Below are 20,437 nucleotides of genomic sequence, written 5' to 3'. Positions count from 1 at the left end.
CTAAAGTCGAGAAGGGACGGTATGGACAGTCGGATGGAAGGAGCTGAGCCCAAGTCCTGTCTCCCTCCCCCTCACACTCCCTAGGCAGATGGGCCTGAAATCCAGGTAACTCACTCAGACGCTGCTGTCCCAACAGATATTTTATTGACTATTATGGCGGCCCACAAGTACAGGCCAGTGGCAGTGGGTTGAAAAAGGGGATAACTCAGGCCAGTTTAACTACTCTGGAGGTTTAGAGGGGATAATACATCCTAGAATGAAAGTTTAGGCTAAGGGTGGAAAACGTTCTGTCAGAGGAGGAACTAGTATTGTGGATAGGAACTAAAGACACTGTGGGATTTCAACAGTTAGAGACATGGATGGAGACAGGAACAGCAAGAGCAAAGACCAAGAAGCTGGAGAGCACCTGGCCAGCGTGTAAGGCGAAGGAGATGAGGCTAGAAATACAGTTGAAGAGTAGGTTGGAAATGGCCTCGAGTGCCAGCCAGACTGAGGAATTTGTCACTGAGTTGCCAGTGGCCCCTGAGCAGGCTTGGTCTGGAGTGGGAGCAATATACTCATGTTCGCTTATTTTATTTATTTATTTTTTTTTTAATTTTTTTTTTTTCAACGTTTATTCATTTTTGGGACAGAGAGAGACAGAGCATGAACAGGGGAGGGGCAGAGAGAGAGAGGGAGACACAGAATCGGAAACAGGCTCCAGGCTCCGAGCCATCAGCCCAGAGCCTGACGCGGGGCTCGAACTCACGGACCGCGAGATCGTGACCTGGCTGAAGTCGGACGCTTAACCGACTGCGCCACCCAGGCGCCCCACATGTTCGCTTAAAATACAGGAAGACATTGGGGTGACCCTTTGCTTTGGGAGACAAAATAGAGAAGGCTCCTTCTCCTTACTTCCTCTGAGGACTGTGATAACCTGGAGATGTCACTGTGTGTCTGATACTCTGGGTCAGGTAGCTTGCTGAGGAACAGTGGCTCTTGTCAACTCCTACGATGGGTGAGAAGTGCCAGGTTCTCAACATTGGACATCTTCCCAGTATCTTTTTGGAAACAAATGACCTGTGGGAAGTACTATGGGGAAGGCACTGATTCACAGACATGACATCTTGAACTTGGGATGTGTTGGATGCATCCCTCCTCCACCCCATAACAGGCACCAATAGTCAGGGAGGGGAGGGCCTCCAGCCCCTAGCTCCAATCATTGGCCTACTTTTCATGCATCCTTTGCTTTGCAGTTTTCTTCCCTGGGGAAAAAAGACCTCTTCCCCTGAATTATAAGGTCCTCTTCCCTGGGTTACAATGTCCAGTCCAGTCGGGCAGAGGCAGCAGTTTAACTGAAAGACCAGACTCAGGAACCAGACAGACCTGAGGTTGACTCCCAGCTTGGATTTCCAGGTGTTTTGTCTTGGGCAAGCTACTCCACCTCCCTAAACGTCTCATTTCTCCATGGTAAAATGTGAACTGCCACAGTTGTGTGTGAGGATCCAATGATAAACTGTCACAACCTAGAGATTCAAAATGTTACTTTCTTTCTACTTCCTTTTTTCCTGTGAACTCAAGGGTTCTTTTTCTTTTCCCTTCTCTCCTTTCTTTCCTTCCTTCCTGTTCTTTTTATTTTTTTATTTTTAAGAGGAGTAGGTTATAGCAGCAATTGTGAGCTCTAGAGTCAGACTATTGAGGTTTGAATCCTGGAGCCGTCACTTAATGGCCATGTGACCTTGGGCCACCTAATTAATTTGTTTGTGTCCTGGTTTCCTCAACCGTAAAATGGGACTAGTTGTGAGGATTAAGTAAGTTAATATACATAAAAGGTCTTGGAAACTGTTTCTGTGCACTCAATAAACCTTAGCAGTTATTATTATTACAATATAAAAGAGCTTATAAACTGAAGATGAGGACCAGGAGCCAGAACCTCCCCTTCCCCCATCCAACTCTCTGTGGAGACAAGCTCTCAGAGACTTCAGAGTAACTGCTGTGGAAGAGAAGTTTCTAATACCCAACTGGAAAGGAGGGGGACTAAATAAGGCAGGAAGAAGGGAGTGGAAAAAAAAAAAAAAAAAAAAAAAAAAAGAGAGATAGGCCTGGGGTGGCTTTGGGAGGCTGGTAAAAGCCGGGGCTTGCTCTAGAGCTGATTTAAAACAAAACAACAACAAAACACATGTATGGTTTCTGTAGGTAGGATAAAAAAAAGAGAGAAACACCAGAAAGAGTTTAAAGGCTCCGGCCCCCTTTGCAAGCACTGGCTTGGACCCGGCGCCACAATCTTGCAAAGTGGCCCCGCCCGCTGGCTGGCCTGCCCTGGGGTATCAGGTCCAGCGCAGACACTCAGCGCTCGCTGGCCGCTGGGTGGGAGCGGGGACGGATGGACTACAACTACCGGCATTCACTGCGGCGGGCGGGCCGCTGCACCTGCTCAGTGGGGCCGCCCCGGGCGCCTGGGTATTGATTATTCCATTGTGTGGGACGCCTCGGCTCCAGCCAGTGAATGAGGCGGAGGAGTGAGGGCGAGGAGGAGGAGGAGGAGGAGGGAGAGAGGAGGAGGAGGAGGAGGAGGAGGAGGAGGAGGAGGAGGGCGAGGAGGAGGAGGAGGCAGGGAGCGAGCGAGTGCCCAGGGTGAATCAATGGAAACCCCCTCACGAAGCCGGGAAAACACTTCAGCCGCAGCCAAATAGCATTGATTATTTTCCTTCACTTCCCTCACCGCCGTGAATTTATTTATTTATTTTTTTCCATCTCCGTCCCCGACGCCCCGGAGTGAGCGCTGGAGGGAGGGAGGAGGAGGGGAAAAAAAAAAAGGAATCAACACATCGGAGAAGTCCCTTCCAAGAGCCGCCCCCTCCCCTCCCCGCCTCGCGCTGCTCGGCGGCCGCGGTTCGACTCCCGTCCCTGCTTCCAGCTGAGGTGTAAGTGCATCGATTTCCGATGCTGCTGGGTTGGTTTTTTTCTCCTCTCCCTCTCTCTCTTCTTCCTTTCCTTGCTCTTTGGAAGCTGAAGACGGAGGGGAGAGGAGGCGCTTGGAGACTGCCGCTGGAGGGCACGGAGAGGGACGGGAAGGGGCTGGGGGAGGGGACACGGACGGACGGACAGACAGACCGAGAGCCTGAGGAGGAGGGGCACGGGTAGGGGGGAGGGGGCGTGCGAGCGAGGATGGTGGTGGGTGGGTGATAGAGATGCAGGGGTGGAGGGAGAGACGGCGAAGGGAAAGGCATCAAGGCTGGTCCAGGAGCCAGCCGGACAGACGGAGGGTAACGAGAGCCTAGACGGACCGCGCCGAGGTGTGCGGGTAGCGGGGGTCCCGGAGGGAAGGGGAGGCCGGGTGAGTGAGGGCTCGGAACTGTCATCCCGGAGGGGCCTCGGTCTCGGCCGCCCCCCGCCGGCTGCGGGATCGGGAACCGCGGCAGGCGGAGGGACTGATGGATGGGCTAGCGTGCTGGGGGTGGGGGTGGGGGTGGGGGTGGGTGGGAGGGGATATGGATACTCTTAATCTTCGATCTTCGTTTTTGCCTGAAGTTGAGCTGGGGTTTTTTTTGTTTGTTTGTTTGCCTTTTTTTTTGGAAAGGTGCGAGTAGGTGAGGGGAGGCCACTGCTCCATTCAAGGTGAAGTGTGTCTCTCCTGGCCCCCCAACTCTCCATGCGCTCTTGTCTGCCCCCCTCTCAAAGTAACCCTATCCTTTTTGAGCGCTGGACCACGCGTGGTCTCGATGTGCCTGTAGCCCCGCTGATCTCTGTCCATGTGTCCCTGCCTCTTGATTTTGTCATTTTTTCACCTCATTCATTCTCCCCACCCATCCATCCCTGGGTCTGTGTGTCACTGTCTCCGCATGTGACTCTTCCTATCCGAGTGATCCTCTCGCTGTGTGTCCCTGTCACTGTCATGCCTTGGCTCCCTAACTTGTCTGTCTAGGACCATCTAGGACTCCATGCCCTCTCTTTTGGGGTCCTTATGATATCTCTGGCCTTCTCAGGCTACTTTTTTCATGCTTATGGTTGTGGTAGTCACTGGTCAGGGGCCTGCAAAGAGTCTGAGGGATGGAGCAGATGTATCTCTCCCAAGGACTCAGGTACCCTTTCAGCATGGCCAGGACCGACTCCTCTTCCACCTTCACCCGGGAAGCTTTGGAACTTCTAGCATTGTTGACTGTCTCCTTTGCCATGTGCCTGTCTCACCCACCAGGACCTTTGGTCTCCTGTGTGTCATCTGCCTCTCCAGGAGCTTCCCACCACAAACCTCTTCCTTGCTGACTTGATTTCCTCCCTTCCCTCACTTGGCCATTGTATATTTTTTCATTTCCCCGTTTTGTTTCACCCCTTTTTTTGCATTCCTATCTCCCGTGGTCTCCCTTGCCTATTCTTTACCTTTGTTCCCATAACCTGCCCTCTGCCTACCTTTTCTCCTTGATCACCCTAATTCCCTCTTATCCCTTATCCTCTCACTGAGCATTTTAACCTCAGCAGCAAAAGGTACCAGAGAGGAAGGGGCTGGGAGAGGTAGGGAGTATGGTTTGTGAAGGCACATAAACAGGCCAAGAAATCAATTTAATGGGCTTCCAGGGGCATATAACCCCTTCGTCAGTCAGGGCCATTATGTCCATTAACTGTCAACTTTGATTTTGTAAGGGGACATTCTCTAGGACTCTGAACTCCACCCTGCTTGGTTGCCTCTCATCCTTCAGGTCATTCTAGATATCAGTGGCTTTTTCTTCACTTTCTAGTTCATCTTCTTCCTGGCCCCCCTGTTATTATCATATTTGGATTCAGCACGATCCTTTATGTGGCCGTTTTCATTCATATGACAGAAGCTATGTTGTGCAAGAGGCCAGGTTCATTCAGCCTAAAGAATGGGAAAGGTGGATAAAGAGTCTGGGGAGTTTACCTTGTGTTAAGCCCATCATTGTTTTCCAGCCCTTGGAGCTTGGAAGGGTAAAAAGAGGAGGTAGATAGGGGCAGAAGATGGAAGATTTCCGAGGTGAACAGTGTTCCAGAAAGGAAGGAGAGGCCGGGTGCAATAAATGTATGGGGTAGAGAAATGCATGACGTGAGGGATGTGCAAAAGGAAGGGAAGAAAATCCATGCGGAATGGGGGCAGGGAAGGAACCGAGGGGTGATTGGGAGAATGAAATAAAACATGATAGCGATACAGAAGATGGAGAGAAATGATAGAGTATTCCTCAAGAGGAGGTCAACAGAAAAGGCAATATGCAATGAATACAATTGTAAAGTGGGGGAAGGGAGGAACTGAAGAATAATATGAGGTGGAAAAAGAGTATGGTACAAAGAAGGTAAATGGAAGGCAAGCGGAGGAGTGCTGAAGCAGATCAGAGCTGCACAGAGCTTGGTAGGGGGAAAAAAGGAGAGGATGAGGTATCAAAGGAAACAAATGCCTCTGGTGTGAGGGGGACACAGCGTGACCGGTGCAAAGAGAGCGCCGCAGGAGGGGTGATTTGGAAAAAGGCATAGCAGAAATACCACTGGGTGAAGCCCCACAAGAGAGAGATGCCAAAGGAGAGGCAGAGAGCCCTCAGAGATACTGGTGAAGAGAGACAGAAAGAGAAGCTTCTGAGCATTCATTCCATTGGGCACATCCCTCACTACCCCACCAGAGGCCTTTGCATTTCATTCCCAAGCCAGGGGGACCCAAGCAAAGAGATGAAAAAAGTAGAAATCCCATTTACTTTACCTGACAGGAACTTGAATCTTTCTAGCCCCCTGAGAACCAAAGATCTCAAGCCTCTGATGTCATAAATTGCTGGTGTTGCCTTGGCAACCTGACAGGGTTCCTCCCTCCATGATGTCAGAGCAGCTGGTGTTACCTTGAAACACATAGAGGAAGAACTTGCTGCTTTGCTGGAGCTGTACACGTATGGGGGCCGGGGCCAGAGTCTGATCTGTAGGATTCCTGGGTCTTAGCTCAGAGTGAGATCTTGTATTTGATTGCCCAAGGTTCACTAGATCCTGCAGGAGCAAGAGAAGGGAACTTGGGAGACAGGGGGCATTGAAGACTGGGTTGTAGGACTGAAAGACAGGCAAAAAAGGAAGAAAACTGGAAATGGCAGTTACAGAACATGAGACGGGCGTTATGAGCAGGGAGGAGAGTTATTGAAAATGTAAGATGAACCTAGCTCTGGGTTTAGGAGTGGAGACTGAAGCTGTAAATGCAAAGAGAAGAGATCAGAGCTGTGTGAATGTAACCTGATGCAGGGATAAAGAGGAGGGTTCTGAAATGGCAGCGGGCACAGTGGAATTTGGCTGGGGCTGCTTTAAGTTGGAGAGATGAAGCTGTTGGGTGAGAGACCCAGGGTGAGTCATGATGGTCTTATGAGCAGGGGCCTTGTCCATCTACTTTCCGACTGTCTTCCCAGCACCTCGCCCAGCGTCTGTCACATAGAAGATGCTTCATATCTGTTGATCGAATGTTGAATAATAGGGAAAAGCTAGGGAAAAGAGTTTCCCACCTCCCTCTTACCCCAACCTTCAGGCTAAGTCTGCATAAGTGGGCAAGTTGGGAAAGTAGAAACTGAAGGAAAGGTCTGGAGGGGAGTTTTCTGGTCAACACTGAGATCTCAGGTAGAGAGAGGAGAGACTAGGTCAGGGGCACACCCGGAGTCAGCTCAGGGCAGCCACACTTGGAGGGTTGACTCCAGGGTCTGATCCGGGGAATCTTTGTAGAGATAATAGGAAGAAAACATGAATGAACAATCTTAGGAGCCCAAGAGGAAGATGTGGAGGAGGGTGGAGAAAGGAGGTGGTTTCCAGAAAAGGTTGGGAGCTGTTTCCAAAGACAGAGTGGGTGGATTTGAATTGGAAGTGGCATCCCGGGCCGACTGCATTCCCAATCATGAAACCACAATTGAACCCATCATACCCCTGCCCTTCCCGCCATGTGACAAAGAGTTCATAAAGCAACACCAGGGCCATCCTAAACACCTTGTCCCAATCCAGGCAACTCCAAGGAAATCAGCATTGGCCAAGTAGGCCAACAAGCAGGAGGCACAGACCTGGATGTAAGAACCCGGTGAGGGATGGCCTTGATGCCTGATTGCTCACTGTTGAAAGAGTCCAGAGGTATCTGGAAGGTGGGGAGGGAGGCAAGTGATGCAGAGCTCACCACAACTCTGAATGAAATCTGCAGAGAGGTCTCAATACACAGGTTTAGAGAAAGATGCACTAGTCAGGGATTATAACCTGTCCCGTTTCTATGGTGAAGAGTCAGAAGGACTCTGAATGGATTGGGACTCTAGGAAAGAAGACCTGGAAGGGAACAAGCAACCTGGGAGCTCTGGGGGAGAGAATCTGGCTATAATAAGAAAGGCCAGGGTGACTGGAGAGTCCTGGGGAGGGGGGCACCCCGAAGGGAGGGCAGTGGCGGCTGGATGCACTGTCAGCCGCCACCATGGACTTGGGCAGCTCATATTTTGCAGCAGGCGACAGGCTGTCGACACGGCGGTCCTTTACCTCACCGTTAGAAACTCATTTCATTGATTTTTCCATCTTTCTTCTCTGGCTTCTCAGTCATCCCACCACTCACTTTCCCAGAGCCCCTTGCCTCTCTGGGGAATGCCCCAGGGGACTGCCTGCCTACCCTCCTCCACCCCAGGCTCATGTGACAGGGGTTAAAGATTTAGAGGGCCTTCCAGCACCCCCACTCCCCCCCCCCCCGCAACCACCGAGGTAATCCCATTGGCTCTCAGTAGCCCCCTCTTGTAGGAACTAGTCCAGAGACCAGGGACTCTGTTAGGTCATTCAGGATGCCCAGTTAAGAGGGGACAGGGCTAAGATCCACCTGTTCTGTCACCAAGCTATACCACTGAAGTGCAGGCTGCATGTCCCTGGAAGGAGACATCTTTTTCTAATTCCTCCTGACACAGCTTGGTATCCCTTAAAATTTTTCTTTCAAAGTCAAGTGAGAGAACAGGAGCGGCCTCTGTGTTTGGACAGGAATAAGGGATTACATTAAAGCTAAGCTTCTAGCCTTGGAGTCACATCAGGGCCATCCACTGGAATGGTGCTTGCACAGGCGCCTATGCAATTAGGAGGACATAGTAGCAAGAGCTCTCTTCTCAGAGAAGAAGGTAAATGTATGCAGTGTCTAGTTCAGTGTAGTGTGTTGACCTGCAGGCAGTGGGGCAGGATGGGTGTGGGTCAGAAATTTTTACTTCATGTGTGGACATTTCCCTAGTGCCTCCTCCAGTCACAGCCAGCTACCCTCAGCCTCTCCCTCTGGGGCTGGGATCGGACAAAAGGTTAAGAGTCAATTGCCAGTCATTTGACTTCTCAGTGAAGGAAGGCAGAGGGTGGGACAGAAGTGTTAGATGGGGGTTCCCTGAGGAACGAATGGGATACATGCCCTTTCTATCCTCAAAATTTTCAGTCCTTGTTTTGCTAGTGACCACCCCCCCAGCTCAGTCTTATGGCTCTGTCCTCCTTTTTCTCTCTGGTCTCTGGGAGGTTGTTTCTCTGGGGCCCAGTGTGTCTTGGGTGTGGGGTGTCTGAATCCAGATTCTGCTACCTCCTCTGACTCATGGGCCTGTCCGCCCCCCTGGCAACTGTCTTCCTTTCTGTCCAGCCACTTCCAGGTTCTGGACCACTGGCCTACTTGGGCCGGAATGCCTTCTTCCATCTTGTTTCTCCCAGCTACCCGATTTTCAAAACCCAGAGGTAAATCCTGGTGCTTCCGGGAGAGGAGTGCACGTGAGGTTAGGAAGAGAGACCCGGGCAGGCCAAGAAAGGAGTGTGGGACGGATAAGGGCAGGGAGGAGTGGGAGAAGCGGGGGCAGGCTGAGTATGACCGAGGAAGGGAGTCCGAGGTAAAAACCATGTGACTTGGAGCCGACGTGAAGGCCACAATTTAAATGAAAAAGAAAGGAGGGCGGTAGACTGCGCGGCCGGGTAAAGAAATGGGAAGAGCAAAACCGGGAGCCTGACCCCCTGCCGGGAAACGAAGGCTGTGGGGAGGAGGAGGGAGGGAGAGTGGCTGGGGAGAGGCTTCAGGCGGAAAAGGCAGCTCTGGCTCAGCCTCTGTGGCAGTCCTGAGTTCAAGCCGTGCTGGCTTTGACCCTTGTGGGAGGAACTGAAGTGGCAAATTAACGACGATAATGAAGTCACTGCTCCTTGTTTGTCTTTGCTGGTTTCCCCTTGAGATTTGTCCTCTGGCCAGACGGGGCAACGTGGGGGAGGGGAGGGCCATGGGCGGGGGAGGGGCGCGGAGGAGAGGACCGGGAAGTGGAGACGCGGGGGCCGAGCGGACCCGAGCGCGGAGGAGGAACTCAGGCAGGGAGGAGGCCGAGGGAAGGGGACGCGCCAAGAGTAGGGGAGAGGAGAGAGCGGCGGCAAGACGGGAGGGAAAAGAACAATGGAGAACAGGGCAGGGAAGCCTGGAAGGAGGAGCAGAAGACCGGGCGGGAGAAGGAGAGCTGGCACCGGGAAATGGCGAGCCGGAGGGAAAGAACGTGGCCGGGGCTGCGGGAGCTGCAGCTGGCGGGGCCAGTGGGCGGGGTCTCATCTCCATCTCTAATGGCTGTGAAATGAGGTTAGCTCCATTAGAGGCGGCGAGAGTGTAACGGGATCACACTCATTAGGGCTGGGCCATCCCAGTAATTACCACCACCCCAAACACGCCCGCGCTAGCCGGGCCGCCGAGCACAAACAGGCACGCGGCAACACACCCGCACCGGGCAGCCCCGCCGCCCGCGGCCCAGCGAGCAGCCCCGGGCCCACGCGGGCAAGAACTAGGGCCTGGGGAAACCCAGCCCCAGCTGGAGGTCTGACAGCTAGCGCCTTCATGAACCCGGAAGATGTGCCGGGACAGACACCTACGCCCTCAGCCACGCACGCAATCAGAAAGCAGTGAACACACACATACACCCCAACTCAGGAAATAAGGCACGTGAGTGAATAATTATCGTTTCTATTTATTGATCCCAAAGTGCTGGCCTGGTTAATGATCATCTCAACGGACACAACTCCATGAGGAACTATTCCCCATTCTGTATAACGAAGAAACAGTTTTTAAGCAACCCACCTGAGGTCATTTACATAATGCAGACAACTAAAATTTGATTCCAGGTCTGTCTGACCCTAAAGGCCAAGTTCTACAAGAATGCTCTGCTGCTTGTCTTGAAGCTCATATGTTATTATGGATGCATATGTGTAGACCTCCAGCTTTAAGAGACATTATCACAAATTAATACGCATATCCCCTACCTTTTGATTTCTATCTCCAGCCACCCCCCAAACACAAACACACAAAAGGAATGGCCAGAGCCCCTCATTGACTGCAATGTGAATAGCACCCCCTGGAGTTGCACAAAGCAGTGGTCCTGTTCTGGCTCATCTTTTACTAAGAAACTGAGAGCAGCCATCTAACACCTTCAAGCTCAAAGAGGAGCCTGACAGCTTATATGCTCAAGGGGACACACATAGGACAGAGTAACACACAAAAACCTCAAAGACCTTATTCAAAATGCACAGCAGCCAGAGTTCAGAAGCTAACAAATTAACCCAAGAGCCGAGTGCTGGGGTCAGGCTACGGGAGTCCAGTCTAGACTCCACATCTTTCCAGGTGTGAGGCCTTGAAAATTCCTTTCCCCATCAATGTCTGTTTCCATGTTTGTAAAATGGGAATGAATGGCTGTATCTATTTCATCAGATTGTAGTGGAGAATTAGGGGATGCAATTTCCAGGGCTTGGCACAGTGCTGGCACATGGTAAACATTTAAGGATACTATTATTATTAGTTGTCTTGTTGTAACACTATTTAAATGGAGCCATTACTATGACAAGGTTCACGTAGACTCCAAGAATCAGAAGGTTTTATTTATATTACAATGGTATTCTTTCTATTAATTCTAAAGAATTGTAATTCCTTTCAAGTGCAGGGACCTTCTACAGAGGTCCTCTATGCCAGGAGCAGATAGGTTCCTGAATCTGAACTCAAGAACACTACTCCCTGCCCTCATATAAAAGGGTTCAGAGCTGGCTTTGTGGAGTTGTCCGAGCCCGAGTCTCCTAGGGGCACCTACAAGATCACACAGCTCCACACGGCTGTCCTAATGCTTGTGGTGTCATTAAAGGAGATGCATGGGTAAGAGGGTCCACTCCTCTCCAGCACGTCCACCCCTCCAGCAGCAGACACCCTGCAGCCCACTCAACAAAGTCATGCAAATGTGGATGGATCTTCCACTAGCTGGTTGTGGTTTTAGTCCACGGCTTCCCTTTGACCCGTCTGCTCCCAGCCTATCCCCATCTTCCTCCTCTCTGCCTCTGCTTTCTCCTCACATCTCACCTAGTTCCATTATGCCCACCCGAAGCATCTTGCAAGGTGTAAGACACAGTTCCCGGGCTCCATCCCTCTCACTGGGGACAGGCCACCTGCCCAATCTGATGCCAAAGCCGGGAGGCTGCCATGAGATTCAGTAATCACACTTGTGGATCAAGATTTGGCCCCATCCCCCAACTTCCCTGCCTCTCCCTTTCCCTCCCTTCTTCTTCCCTCTTCCTCTCTACCTTAGCTGTCTCTTTCTTTACCCTCTATGACACACCTTCTCCTGCCTAAGTGCTTCATTCCCTGCCAGCTCTCATTTTCTGTCTTTTGGACAAACATATTTCACAAAGTAAACACTCCCAAATATTTAGGGTGGGGGGAGATGGAGAGGTCTAGGAGAGGTAGGTAGGATTGAAATGGAGGAATAGGTACTGCTGAAACTAATATTACAATATGTTATTTACTAGAATTTATTTTTTTTAATTTTTTTATGTTTATTTTTTTATTTTTGAGAGAGACAGAGCATGAGTGGGGGAAGAGCAGAGAGAGAGAGAGAGAGAGAGAGAGAGACAGAATCTGAAGCAGGCTCCAGGCTCTGAGCTGTCAGCACAGAGCCTGACACGGGGCTTGAACCCACAAACTGTGGGATCATGACCTGAGCTGATCGGACGCCCAACCGATGGAGCCACCCAGGCGCCTCTGTTATTTACTAGAATTTAAATAAAAACTTGAAATATGAAAAAAAAGAATGGAGGAATAGGAGTACCTCTTGTTTCCTTTTGAATAGGAAGGGAAGATTTAGAGATAGAAAATGATAGTGTTTTTTGTTTTTTGGGGGGGGGAGTGTGAGGGGGAAAATGATAGTTTATTTGTTTATTTTGAGAGAGCGAGAGAGAGCAGGGGAGGGGGCAGAGAGAGAGAATCCCAAGCAGGCATCACACTGTCAGCAAGGAACCCACAAACTCAAGAGTTGGACATTTAATCGACTGAACCATCCAGGCGCCCTGAGAAAATGATAGTTTTAAATGAAGGGAGTGGCCATATAGTTTTGATCCAGGTATTAGCCGCTTTTGCACCCAGTCCAACTGTGAGCCTGGGCAAGGCTTCCATTCTCTGCTCTCGGATGATGGGGTGTCTCGAGGCCTGGCAATCGAGAGGGCCAAGTGAGAAATGAACTCTGCTGTTGGGCAGACTTAGCTTTAAATCCTGGCCACTGAAGACTCTCCCCTCCGTTTTTGAAAAGGGCAGAAATTAGAGGATGAGTCCTGGTCAAGAAGGAGTGAAGCAGAAGGAAAGTTGTCACCCATCTGGGAACACCTCACTCTGCTCTGTGGGAGGAGCTAGCCAAGAGAGAAGGAAAAGAACCAGCCTGACTGATCACCCAGAAGGCCAGGAAGGAAGGGATCATTCTTCCCATTTTCCCAGGTTGCAAGTAACTTACCAAGGTTGCATAGCTGGTGAGTGGGGGAAGCAGCCCAGCACTGAACCTGGGGCTGCATGAATCCATAGCCCATGTTCTTACACTGCTTTAAAAATCAAGCTCATCAAGTTAGAGTTTATTGTCTATACCAAACAATCCCTGTTAGGCAGGGCACTCTATATTTCCTTTTTCTTTTCCCCTCTTCTCCAAGGCTTCTGCCTCTTAAAAGCAACAGGTTGAGACAAAAAGGGGCAAGAGGCAAAATGAGTGTGGAAGAGGGCAGTGCCCTAGGCAAGAATTTCAGAGAAAGGAAGAAGAGGAAAGGTCCTAAAAATGGACTCTTCAGTAAGGGAGAGGGGATAGATCCAACAGTTGGAAAAGTGAAAGGCAAAACTGTTTGGAAGGCTCTGATGTGGAAATCATTGTATGCAAATGTTAAGCAAATGTGCTGGTGGCATCTGGTAGACTTTCTGGGAAAGTCTTTGCCATGTCCTTGCGTCTGGAGAAAAGAAGGGAGTGGGATTTTGCTTTAAGTGGGATTCTGGTTTAAGGAGGGGAGCGGGGACGAGAAAGGCAATCTGTTCACCCGGCCTGGCATGTTTTCTCCTTGGTGATGTTCCTTCCATAACCACTAGGGAGCAGTAGTGTTTCTTCTCCTCTCGGTGGCCTGCTTGGGGCGGAAGGGGGCGCCATCCAAGGGTAGCCCTGGTGTTGCCGGGCTCCAGACGGGAGCTCACGTCGCTGGCTTTGCCTCCATTTGCTGCACCCGTGCCCAAGTTCCTCCTCGGGGAGGGATAGAGTCTCTCTGTCCTCGGGCCGCGTTTCTTCGGTCCTTCCTTTGCCCTTGCTCCTTTGGCTCTTGTGCCTCACTGTGTTCTCCCTGCCTTGTGCGGTCTCAGAGCCCACCTTTTCAGACGTCCGTAACTTCATATCCAAGCCTTTCAGTCCATCTCTTAACATCTTTCTCTCTCTCGGTAGCTTTCTGGGTCTACTGTCCGTCTTGGAGCCTCCCAGCTCCCCGGCTTCTTCCTGTTTTAAACACGGTGGATCTGCCCCCCGAATAGGGAGCATTTATCAAGAAGGAGGAATTCTTGTCCAGCTATTTACTGGGTGCATTTCTGCACACCTCCCATGGAATAATGTTTGCAGTTCAGTGATTATGTTTGGGGGGCAACTCCTCCCTAGATGAGCTTTGAAAGTAGCACTTCCAGCCTTCCCTTCTCATCCTGAGCAATAACCATGGACCTGGCTCTGGAAAGAGGAAGAGGGCAATAGTAAAAAAAAAAAAAAAACAAAACAACAAAACACACACACACACACACACACACACACACTCTTCTATTCCTCCATAGCTTTCTCTCCATCTTCCCCTTACTCCTCTCCTCCCTCTGTGAGGGAAGGAAACATTAGGGATGGAAATGGAATGAAGGGGCAGCAGGGGAGCTCTGGAGACTGAGCCATTTTGGAGCTGGAAGATTCATCTCAGGGGATGACTACACCCTCAGAACTCTCCACCCTCCCTTGGCTCCAGGCCTGCCTCCTCCCATCCCCCTCGGTGGCAGCAGCCTTGTAATTTAAAGCTCTCTCTGTCGCCTCTAATGTGATCCTCTCGTTTTATTGACTCTCTCTGCCGTCTGTGGCGCCCCTTCACATCAATCTCCGCTCTAATCACACCGCCGCCACTGCCTGCTGTCTCCCCTAACCCCTCTCCTCCTGGGCCCCAGCCCTTGCAGCCACCTCTCCTTTGACGGTCCCCCCACGTCCACCCTACACCTGGACCACCCTCTTCCTCCCTCCCTTCCCCAGAGGCGGGAGTGCCAGGGCCCTTGAGGGTGGCCTTCTCCCCTTCCCCACCTCTGAAATGTGCCCCAAGGGAGAAGAGACGCCCTTAAGGAAAGCCCGGAACTACAGGAGGAATGGCAGTGGTCTGAGGGTGAACAGGACTCTTGGCCTGGAGGTGGTAGGTGGAGGGTGACTTGGTCTGTCATCCGGCTCTGCATCATCTCCAGAAAGAGCTGAAAACTGAGTTCAAGGTAGGAAGGGCAAAGAGAGGGACACAGAGATTCAGAGAGGGAAGGAGGAAAAGATTGAGGAGGAGGGAAATGGAAGGAGGAAAGAAAAGGTGAAAAAAAAATCATTGCTGCAGTTAAAGGTTTGTAATAAATAGAGGGTGATGGGAGAAGCGTGGAGAAGAAAAGGGGGGGAGCTGGGGGGGTGCACTGAGGCAGAGATAAATTTGCAATTGAAATTCTTTCCTGTAGTGGAGGAGGAGGGAGGTGGGGAAGAGATTTGCAATTTTAAACAGCTGCCGACCTACCCTTGGCGGTCTGGGTCTCACCCACGAGCTAGCCCAGAGCTAAACTCCTTTGGTTTCTAACTAAGAATCAGCTGGGTCTTTTTCCAGTCCTGGGAAGTAGAAGCTTTAGAGAGAGGATTTGGGGCTTAGGTCGTTCTAGCACCTCCTCTGAAGTTAGATCTGGAGTTGTGAATCAGGAGCCAGGAGGAAGCAGCTGATCGATGTGATGTAGGCGCGGTGGCCCAGCGGGGATGAAGCACCACCCGGGTTAGGCCTCGGTGGCAGGACCCGGGAGAAGCCCGGCTTGCCCAGCCTCACTTCTTCCCACCAGGTGGGGCAGCAAAAGGGTGGTGGGCCCCCACTGTGAGGGGTAACAGTGGACTGTCAGACCCTCGTGATCCAGCGCTTTTACCCCCTACCCCCAAGGATTCCGTAGGAGAGACACCTTTCTCCCAGTTTCGGGCTTCTGCTTTCTGGTTATCTAGGATAACCCCTCCATCTAATACCTTTACTTTCCTCCCGGTTCTCCAGCTACCTCCCCCCACCCCCCAGCCCTCCACCCCTTGCCCAGGTGCTGATTTGCATTTTCATTAGCATGCTGATCCAGCCCCACGCGGAGCTACTTAATGGCTCTGACTTCACGCCTGGCTAGCCCCCTAGGAGGAGGGGGGGAAGTGGGAAAGGGGGCCTGCAGGCTGGGTGGGGCCAGGCTGAAGACCCATTCCTAATCAAAGATTCTGAAGGTGAGCGTTAGAGGTGGCCCAAGGAAGGGAGGAGAGACCACATCCCTTCTGGAAGCATGGGCTTGAACGCTAAAGGTTTAATCATTAGAGATTGGCTGATAATTAAGACCTGGAGTGGATGCAAACCACTTGGGACATTGGGAAAAGTATGGGATGGTGAAGCATGGGGAACTGGTGAGTTTGGTGGGGACGGGAAGTAGGGTGGGGGGGGGGTTGCGGAGGGGGAGGAAGGTGTGGTAATCAAGGTAAAAAGGCTGGGAACAGCGTGGGAGGCCTGGCGTTTCTAGTAGCTGGAGGGAGCCCCGGAATTCTGACTGCTAGACCTCTGGAGGCTGATTTGGCCTTTCCTGGGTCCGAGGGACGATCCAGGTAGATGGAGGGCCCAGGTCTCTGTGCCCCGCCAGTCCTCTGGTTTCCCCTCCTTGGAGTTGTGTGACAGTTAGCAGCTCACTCAACCTGTTTCTTGGCTGCCTCATCTGCAAAATAAGATTAAATGAAATAATTGATGAAAGCATTTAGCACAGTGCCAGGACCATGGCATATGTACCTTAATAGCTTTTAGTAATATTACTGTTATTATTTTTTTAAATGTCTTTGTGGGGGAGGAAGCTAATCACATAGAATCGGTTGTCTTCCAACTGGCCAGGGAAGCCTCCGCCTATTTCACATGCTTGTGACCAGAGATGGCTCTGGAGGGCATCTGTGAGAGCAGCACCGGGCCTGCAGGCCAGCAGAAATTCACTGTGGCCTCTCTGGCTTGAGGACCTTGACTTAGGGAAACTACCCCTTCAGTGAGTGGAAAATCTGAGGGTCTTTCCTAGAGTTCATTCATTCAACACACATATACTGACTGTGTGGCGGGCAGTTTTCTTGGTGCTAATGATAGAGAAAGTAGGGTTCCTACTCTCATGGAACTTACCGTCTAGAAGGGAGAAGTAAGTAAACCAGGAAATATCAGGTGGTGAGAAATCTCTGAAGAAAGTAACCCCCGGAGCATGTTAGCTTCCATAGGAAGGGAAAGCCTGTTGGAAGAGGTGATATTTAAGCAGACACCTGAATGAGAATTTGCCACCATGCAGAAGTCTGGGAAGAGTCTTCCTGGCTGACGGAGTAAGCTGTTTAGCTTAGGCAAGGCCCTAAGGTGGGAATGGACTTGGTGTGTTTGAAGAAAAGGCGGCCAGTGGGCTGGAGGCAGCCAGCCAGGCAGGGTGGAGAGTATTAAGATGTGTCAGAAGTAGGCCGGCATCAGATCAGATAGATCCTTTTGTAGATCAGAATCCTTTTGGATCTTATTCATTGTACAGTGAGAAATCACGGATGGGTTCTTAAGGATATAGTACAATTGACATTTTTTTTTTTTTTTGGTTTATTTATTTATGAGAGAGCGAGGGGAGGGATAGAGAGAGAATCCCAAGCAGGCTCCGCAATGTCAGCACAGAGCCTGATGTGGGGCTTGATCTCACAAACCACGAAATCATGATCTGAGCTGAAATCAAGAGTCAGACACCTAAACGACTAAGTCACCCAGGCACCCTACAGTTTACCTTTTTTTTAAAGAATTTTTTTTAATGTTTATTTATTTTTGAGAGAGACAGAGAGCATGAGAGGCAGAGAGGCAGAGAGAGAAGGAGACACAGAGCCCAAAGCAGGCTCCAGGCTCTGAGCTGTCAGCACAGAGCCCGATGCGGGGCTCAAACTCATGGACCGTGAGATCATGACCTGAGTCACGGACGCTTAAGCGACTGAGCCACCCAGGCGCCCCACAATTTACCTTTTAAAAGATGTTTAAGATACCTGAAATTTGCTTTAAAACAATACAGGAAAAGGGAAAGTGGGTAAAGATATGGATGAACCAAGATGGGCCATGTGTTGGTGGCTGTTGAAACTGAGTCATGAGTACAAAGGGGTACCTTATGTTATTTGGTCTACTTTTATATAGGTGTGGCATTTTTCATAATTGAGAATTAAATGAAAGGTCGTTCTGGCGGCTGGATGGAAGGAGACTGGGCTGTAGGGGCAGCAGTGGAAACGGAAGCCGCCGTGGAGCTCGGCACACTGGTTCAGGAAAGACCATGGCTGGGGCGACGCTGATGCTACTGGAGACGATGCTAGCGGAGGGATAGGACACCTGTCTGTCTGAGAGGTTGCTGTCCCGTTGTATGTGGGGAGCGGGCAAGAGGAAGCTTCTAGGTCTTTAGCCTAGCAACCAGATAAATGGTGGTCCCAAGTTTTGAGATAGGGAAGATGGGAAGAACGAGTTCGGGGGGAGAAATAGTTCTGATTTTGGACATGTTATGTTTGAAGTGTGTTAGCACTAAGGTGAAGCTTCAGGTTGGCAGGTGGGTAGCTGAGTCTGGTGCTCAGGGAAGAGAATGGGGCTGGAGTACCTGGAGAGTCAAGGGCCTGTCTGGGTGTCTCCTGCCTCCTCACAGCCCCGCTCTCTCCATGTTTCCCCCCAGGGTACTTGCCGTCACGCTGAAATGAACCCCCGGCGCTCCTCCGTCTGCCATGGCCACCCTTAACTCATCCTCTACCACTGGCACCACCCCCACCCCTGGACACAATGCCCCGTCTCCGCCTCCGGACACCTCCCCCCCTGGCACCCCTGCTGATCCTGTCACCAAAGATCCCCCTGCTGCCCCCTCCACCTCTGAGAGCATGAGGCCCTCAGAGCCAGGGGGACAGGCTCTGGAGTCGGGCTGTGGCCTCGTCCCACCAAAGGAGACTGGGGAGCCCCAAGAAGAGGCTGGCTGTGGTGGCTTCTCACCAAAGGACCTAGGAGTGCAAGAGGACAAGGAGCAGGAGGAGGAAGGAGGAGGGCTCCCTCCCGTGGACCTAAGCAACCATTTATTCTTCACAGTTGGTGGTGAGGCCTACCTAGTAGCCAAGCTGTCCCTGTCAGGTGGCAGTGAACTCCTGTTACCAAAGGGCTTCCCCTGGGGCGAGGTGGGAATCAAGGAGGAGCCCAGCTTGCCCCTCCTTGCCCACCTACCCTCTGCACACCTCACTGCCCTTCACATCCAACATGGCTTTGACCCAATCCAAGGCTTTAGCTCTTCTGACCAAATTCTGTCCCATGATACCTCAGCGCCATCTCCGGCCACCTGTGAGGGAAGGGATGGAGCCTTCTGGAGTTACCAGCTGGCTCCAAACCCACCCGGAGATCCCAAAGATGGCCCTATGGGGAGCAGGGGAGGAGACCACAGGGCACTTTTCTGGCTCTGCCTCCTGTGCCGCCTGGGTTTCAGCAGGGCCCAGGCCTTTATGGGTCACACACAGTCTCATGGGGTGAAGCTAACCCCTGCTCAACATCTGGGCCTGCCCAGTAATGCAGCTGTGCTTCAGGTGGGAGATGAGGGCCGCATGGCCTTCCTAAGCTTTCTGGAACCAAAACCACCTGCTCGCCCCCCTTTAGAAATGCCCCTTGATAATAGCAGCATGGTGAACACAGAGGCCAATGTAGCCCAGACTGAGGATGGTCCCCCTGAGGCAGAAGCTCCTATCCTGCCTGCGGAAGAAGTCAGGGCACTTAGCCCACCCTCCCCCGCAACAACTCCCGCCACCTGGGACCCCAGCCCAACCCAAGCCAAAGAATTGCCAATGGCAGCTGGCGAGGCAGGGCCAGATTGGTTCCCGGAGGGGCAAGAAGAGGAGGGAGGGCTCTGCCCCCCACTGAACCAAAGCTCACCTGCCTCTAAGGAGGGGGGCACTCTCTCTGCCCCAGTCGGCTCCCCCGAAGACCCCAGCGACCCACCCCAGCCCTACCGCCTAGCTGAAGACTACACCCCAGCCCCTGCGGCCTTCCAGGGCCTCAGCCTGTCCAGCCACATGTCTCTGTTACACTCTCGCAACTCCTGCAAGACGCTCAAGTGTCCCAAGTGCAACTGGCACTACAAGTACCAGCAGACCCTGGACGTGCACATGCGGGAAAAGCACCCGGAGAGCAATAGCCACTGCAGCTACTGCAGCGCCGGGGGCGCCCACCCCCGCCTCGCCCGTGGAGAGAGCTACAACTGTGGCTACAAGCCCTACCGCTGCGATGTCTGCAACTACTCCACCACCACCAAGGGCAACCTCAGCATCCACATGCAGTCTGACAAGCACCTGGCCAACCTGCAGGGCTTCCAGGCAGGCCCCGGGGGGCAGGGCAGCCCCCCGGAGGCGCCACTCCCATCCTCTGCTGGGGACAAGGAGCCCAAGACCAAATCATCCTGGCAGTGCAAGGTGTGCAGCTACGAGACCAACATCTCCCGCAACCTGCGCATCCACATGACCTCTGAGAAGCACATGCAGAATGTCCTCATGCTGCACCAGGGGCTGCCGCTGGGCCTGCCGCCTGGACTGGTAGGGCCGGGGCCCCCTCCCCCGGCAGGAGCTGCCCCTGCCACCCCCCCTGAGCTCTTCCAGTACTTCGGACCGCAGGCCCTGGGGCAGCCTCAGGCTCCCTTGCCTGGCCCCGGGCTGAGGCCAGACAAGCCCCTGGAAGCCCAGCTGCTTCTCAACGGCTTCCACCACCTTGGAGCCCCTGCTCGCAAGTTCCCCCCACCAGGTAAGCAGCCTGGGGTCTGCACCTGTTTCCCCTTCTCCCTTCCCCAGGGCCAGACTCGAGCCTCTGCTCCCTCCTAAGGGCCATCCCCCCACTGGGTAACCCCAGCTCCCTCGGCGCTATCCCCATTTACCCAACTGCCTCATTCCTTCCTTGGGCCTCTAACCTGCTT

The 20,437-nt window shown here is 52.3% G+C and overlaps 1 protein-coding gene and 2 long non-coding RNA genes across 21 annotated transcripts in view; 1 reads left to right on the top strand and 2 right to left on the bottom strand.

Annotated features, from left to right (window-relative positions):
• The first annotated feature begins 2 nt into the window (after nt 1–2).
• The window catches only part of ZFHX2 (zinc finger homeobox 2), a 31,437-nt gene continuing 11,002 nt past the window's right edge, over nt 3–20,437 (top strand). For 2 of the 10 annotated variants that reach the window (XM_045450451.1, XM_045450441.1), the window contains exons 1-2: nt 2,558–2,903; nt 18,179–20,268. In XM_045450451.1, the coding sequence (XP_045306407.1) occupies nt 18,228–20,268 (2,041 nt within the window). In that variant the 5' untranslated portion in view covers nt 2,558–2,903; nt 18,179–18,227. The other 8 variants (XM_045450443.1, XM_045450445.1, XM_045450444.1 and 5 more) reach the window with 8 other exon arrangements.
• On the bottom strand, nt 4,518–5,766 carry LOC123583422. The gene is made up of 2 exons (XR_006704868.1): nt 5,678–5,766; nt 4,518–4,831 (listed from the first exon to the last, which is right to left on the bottom strand). It is a non-coding gene; the product is annotated as an uncharacterized LOC123583422 (long non-coding RNA).
• Nucleotides 12,796–20,437, bottom strand: part of LOC123583418 — a 29,919-nt gene continuing 22,277 nt past the window's right edge. For 8 of the 10 annotated variants that reach the window (XR_006704861.1, XR_006704858.1, XR_006704856.1 and 5 more), the window contains 3 exons: nt 16,639–16,741; nt 14,535–16,195; nt 12,796–13,931 (listed from right to left, as the gene is read on the bottom strand). This is a non-coding gene — a long non-coding RNA (uncharacterized LOC123583418). The remainder of the gene's footprint in view (nt 13,932–14,534; nt 16,196–16,638; nt 16,742–20,437) is intronic. The other 2 variants (XR_006704857.1, XR_006704859.1) reach the window with 1 other exon arrangement.

The sequence above is a fragment of the Leopardus geoffroyi genome, chromosome B3 (genome assembly GCF_018350155.1).
Source record: "Leopardus geoffroyi isolate Oge1 chromosome B3, O.geoffroyi_Oge1_pat1.0, whole genome shotgun sequence".
NCBI lineage: Eukaryota > Metazoa > Chordata > Mammalia > Carnivora > Felidae > Leopardus > Leopardus geoffroyi.
Note: the sequence above shows the minus strand (reverse complement) of the source record. Positions and strands in the feature narration are given on the sequence as shown.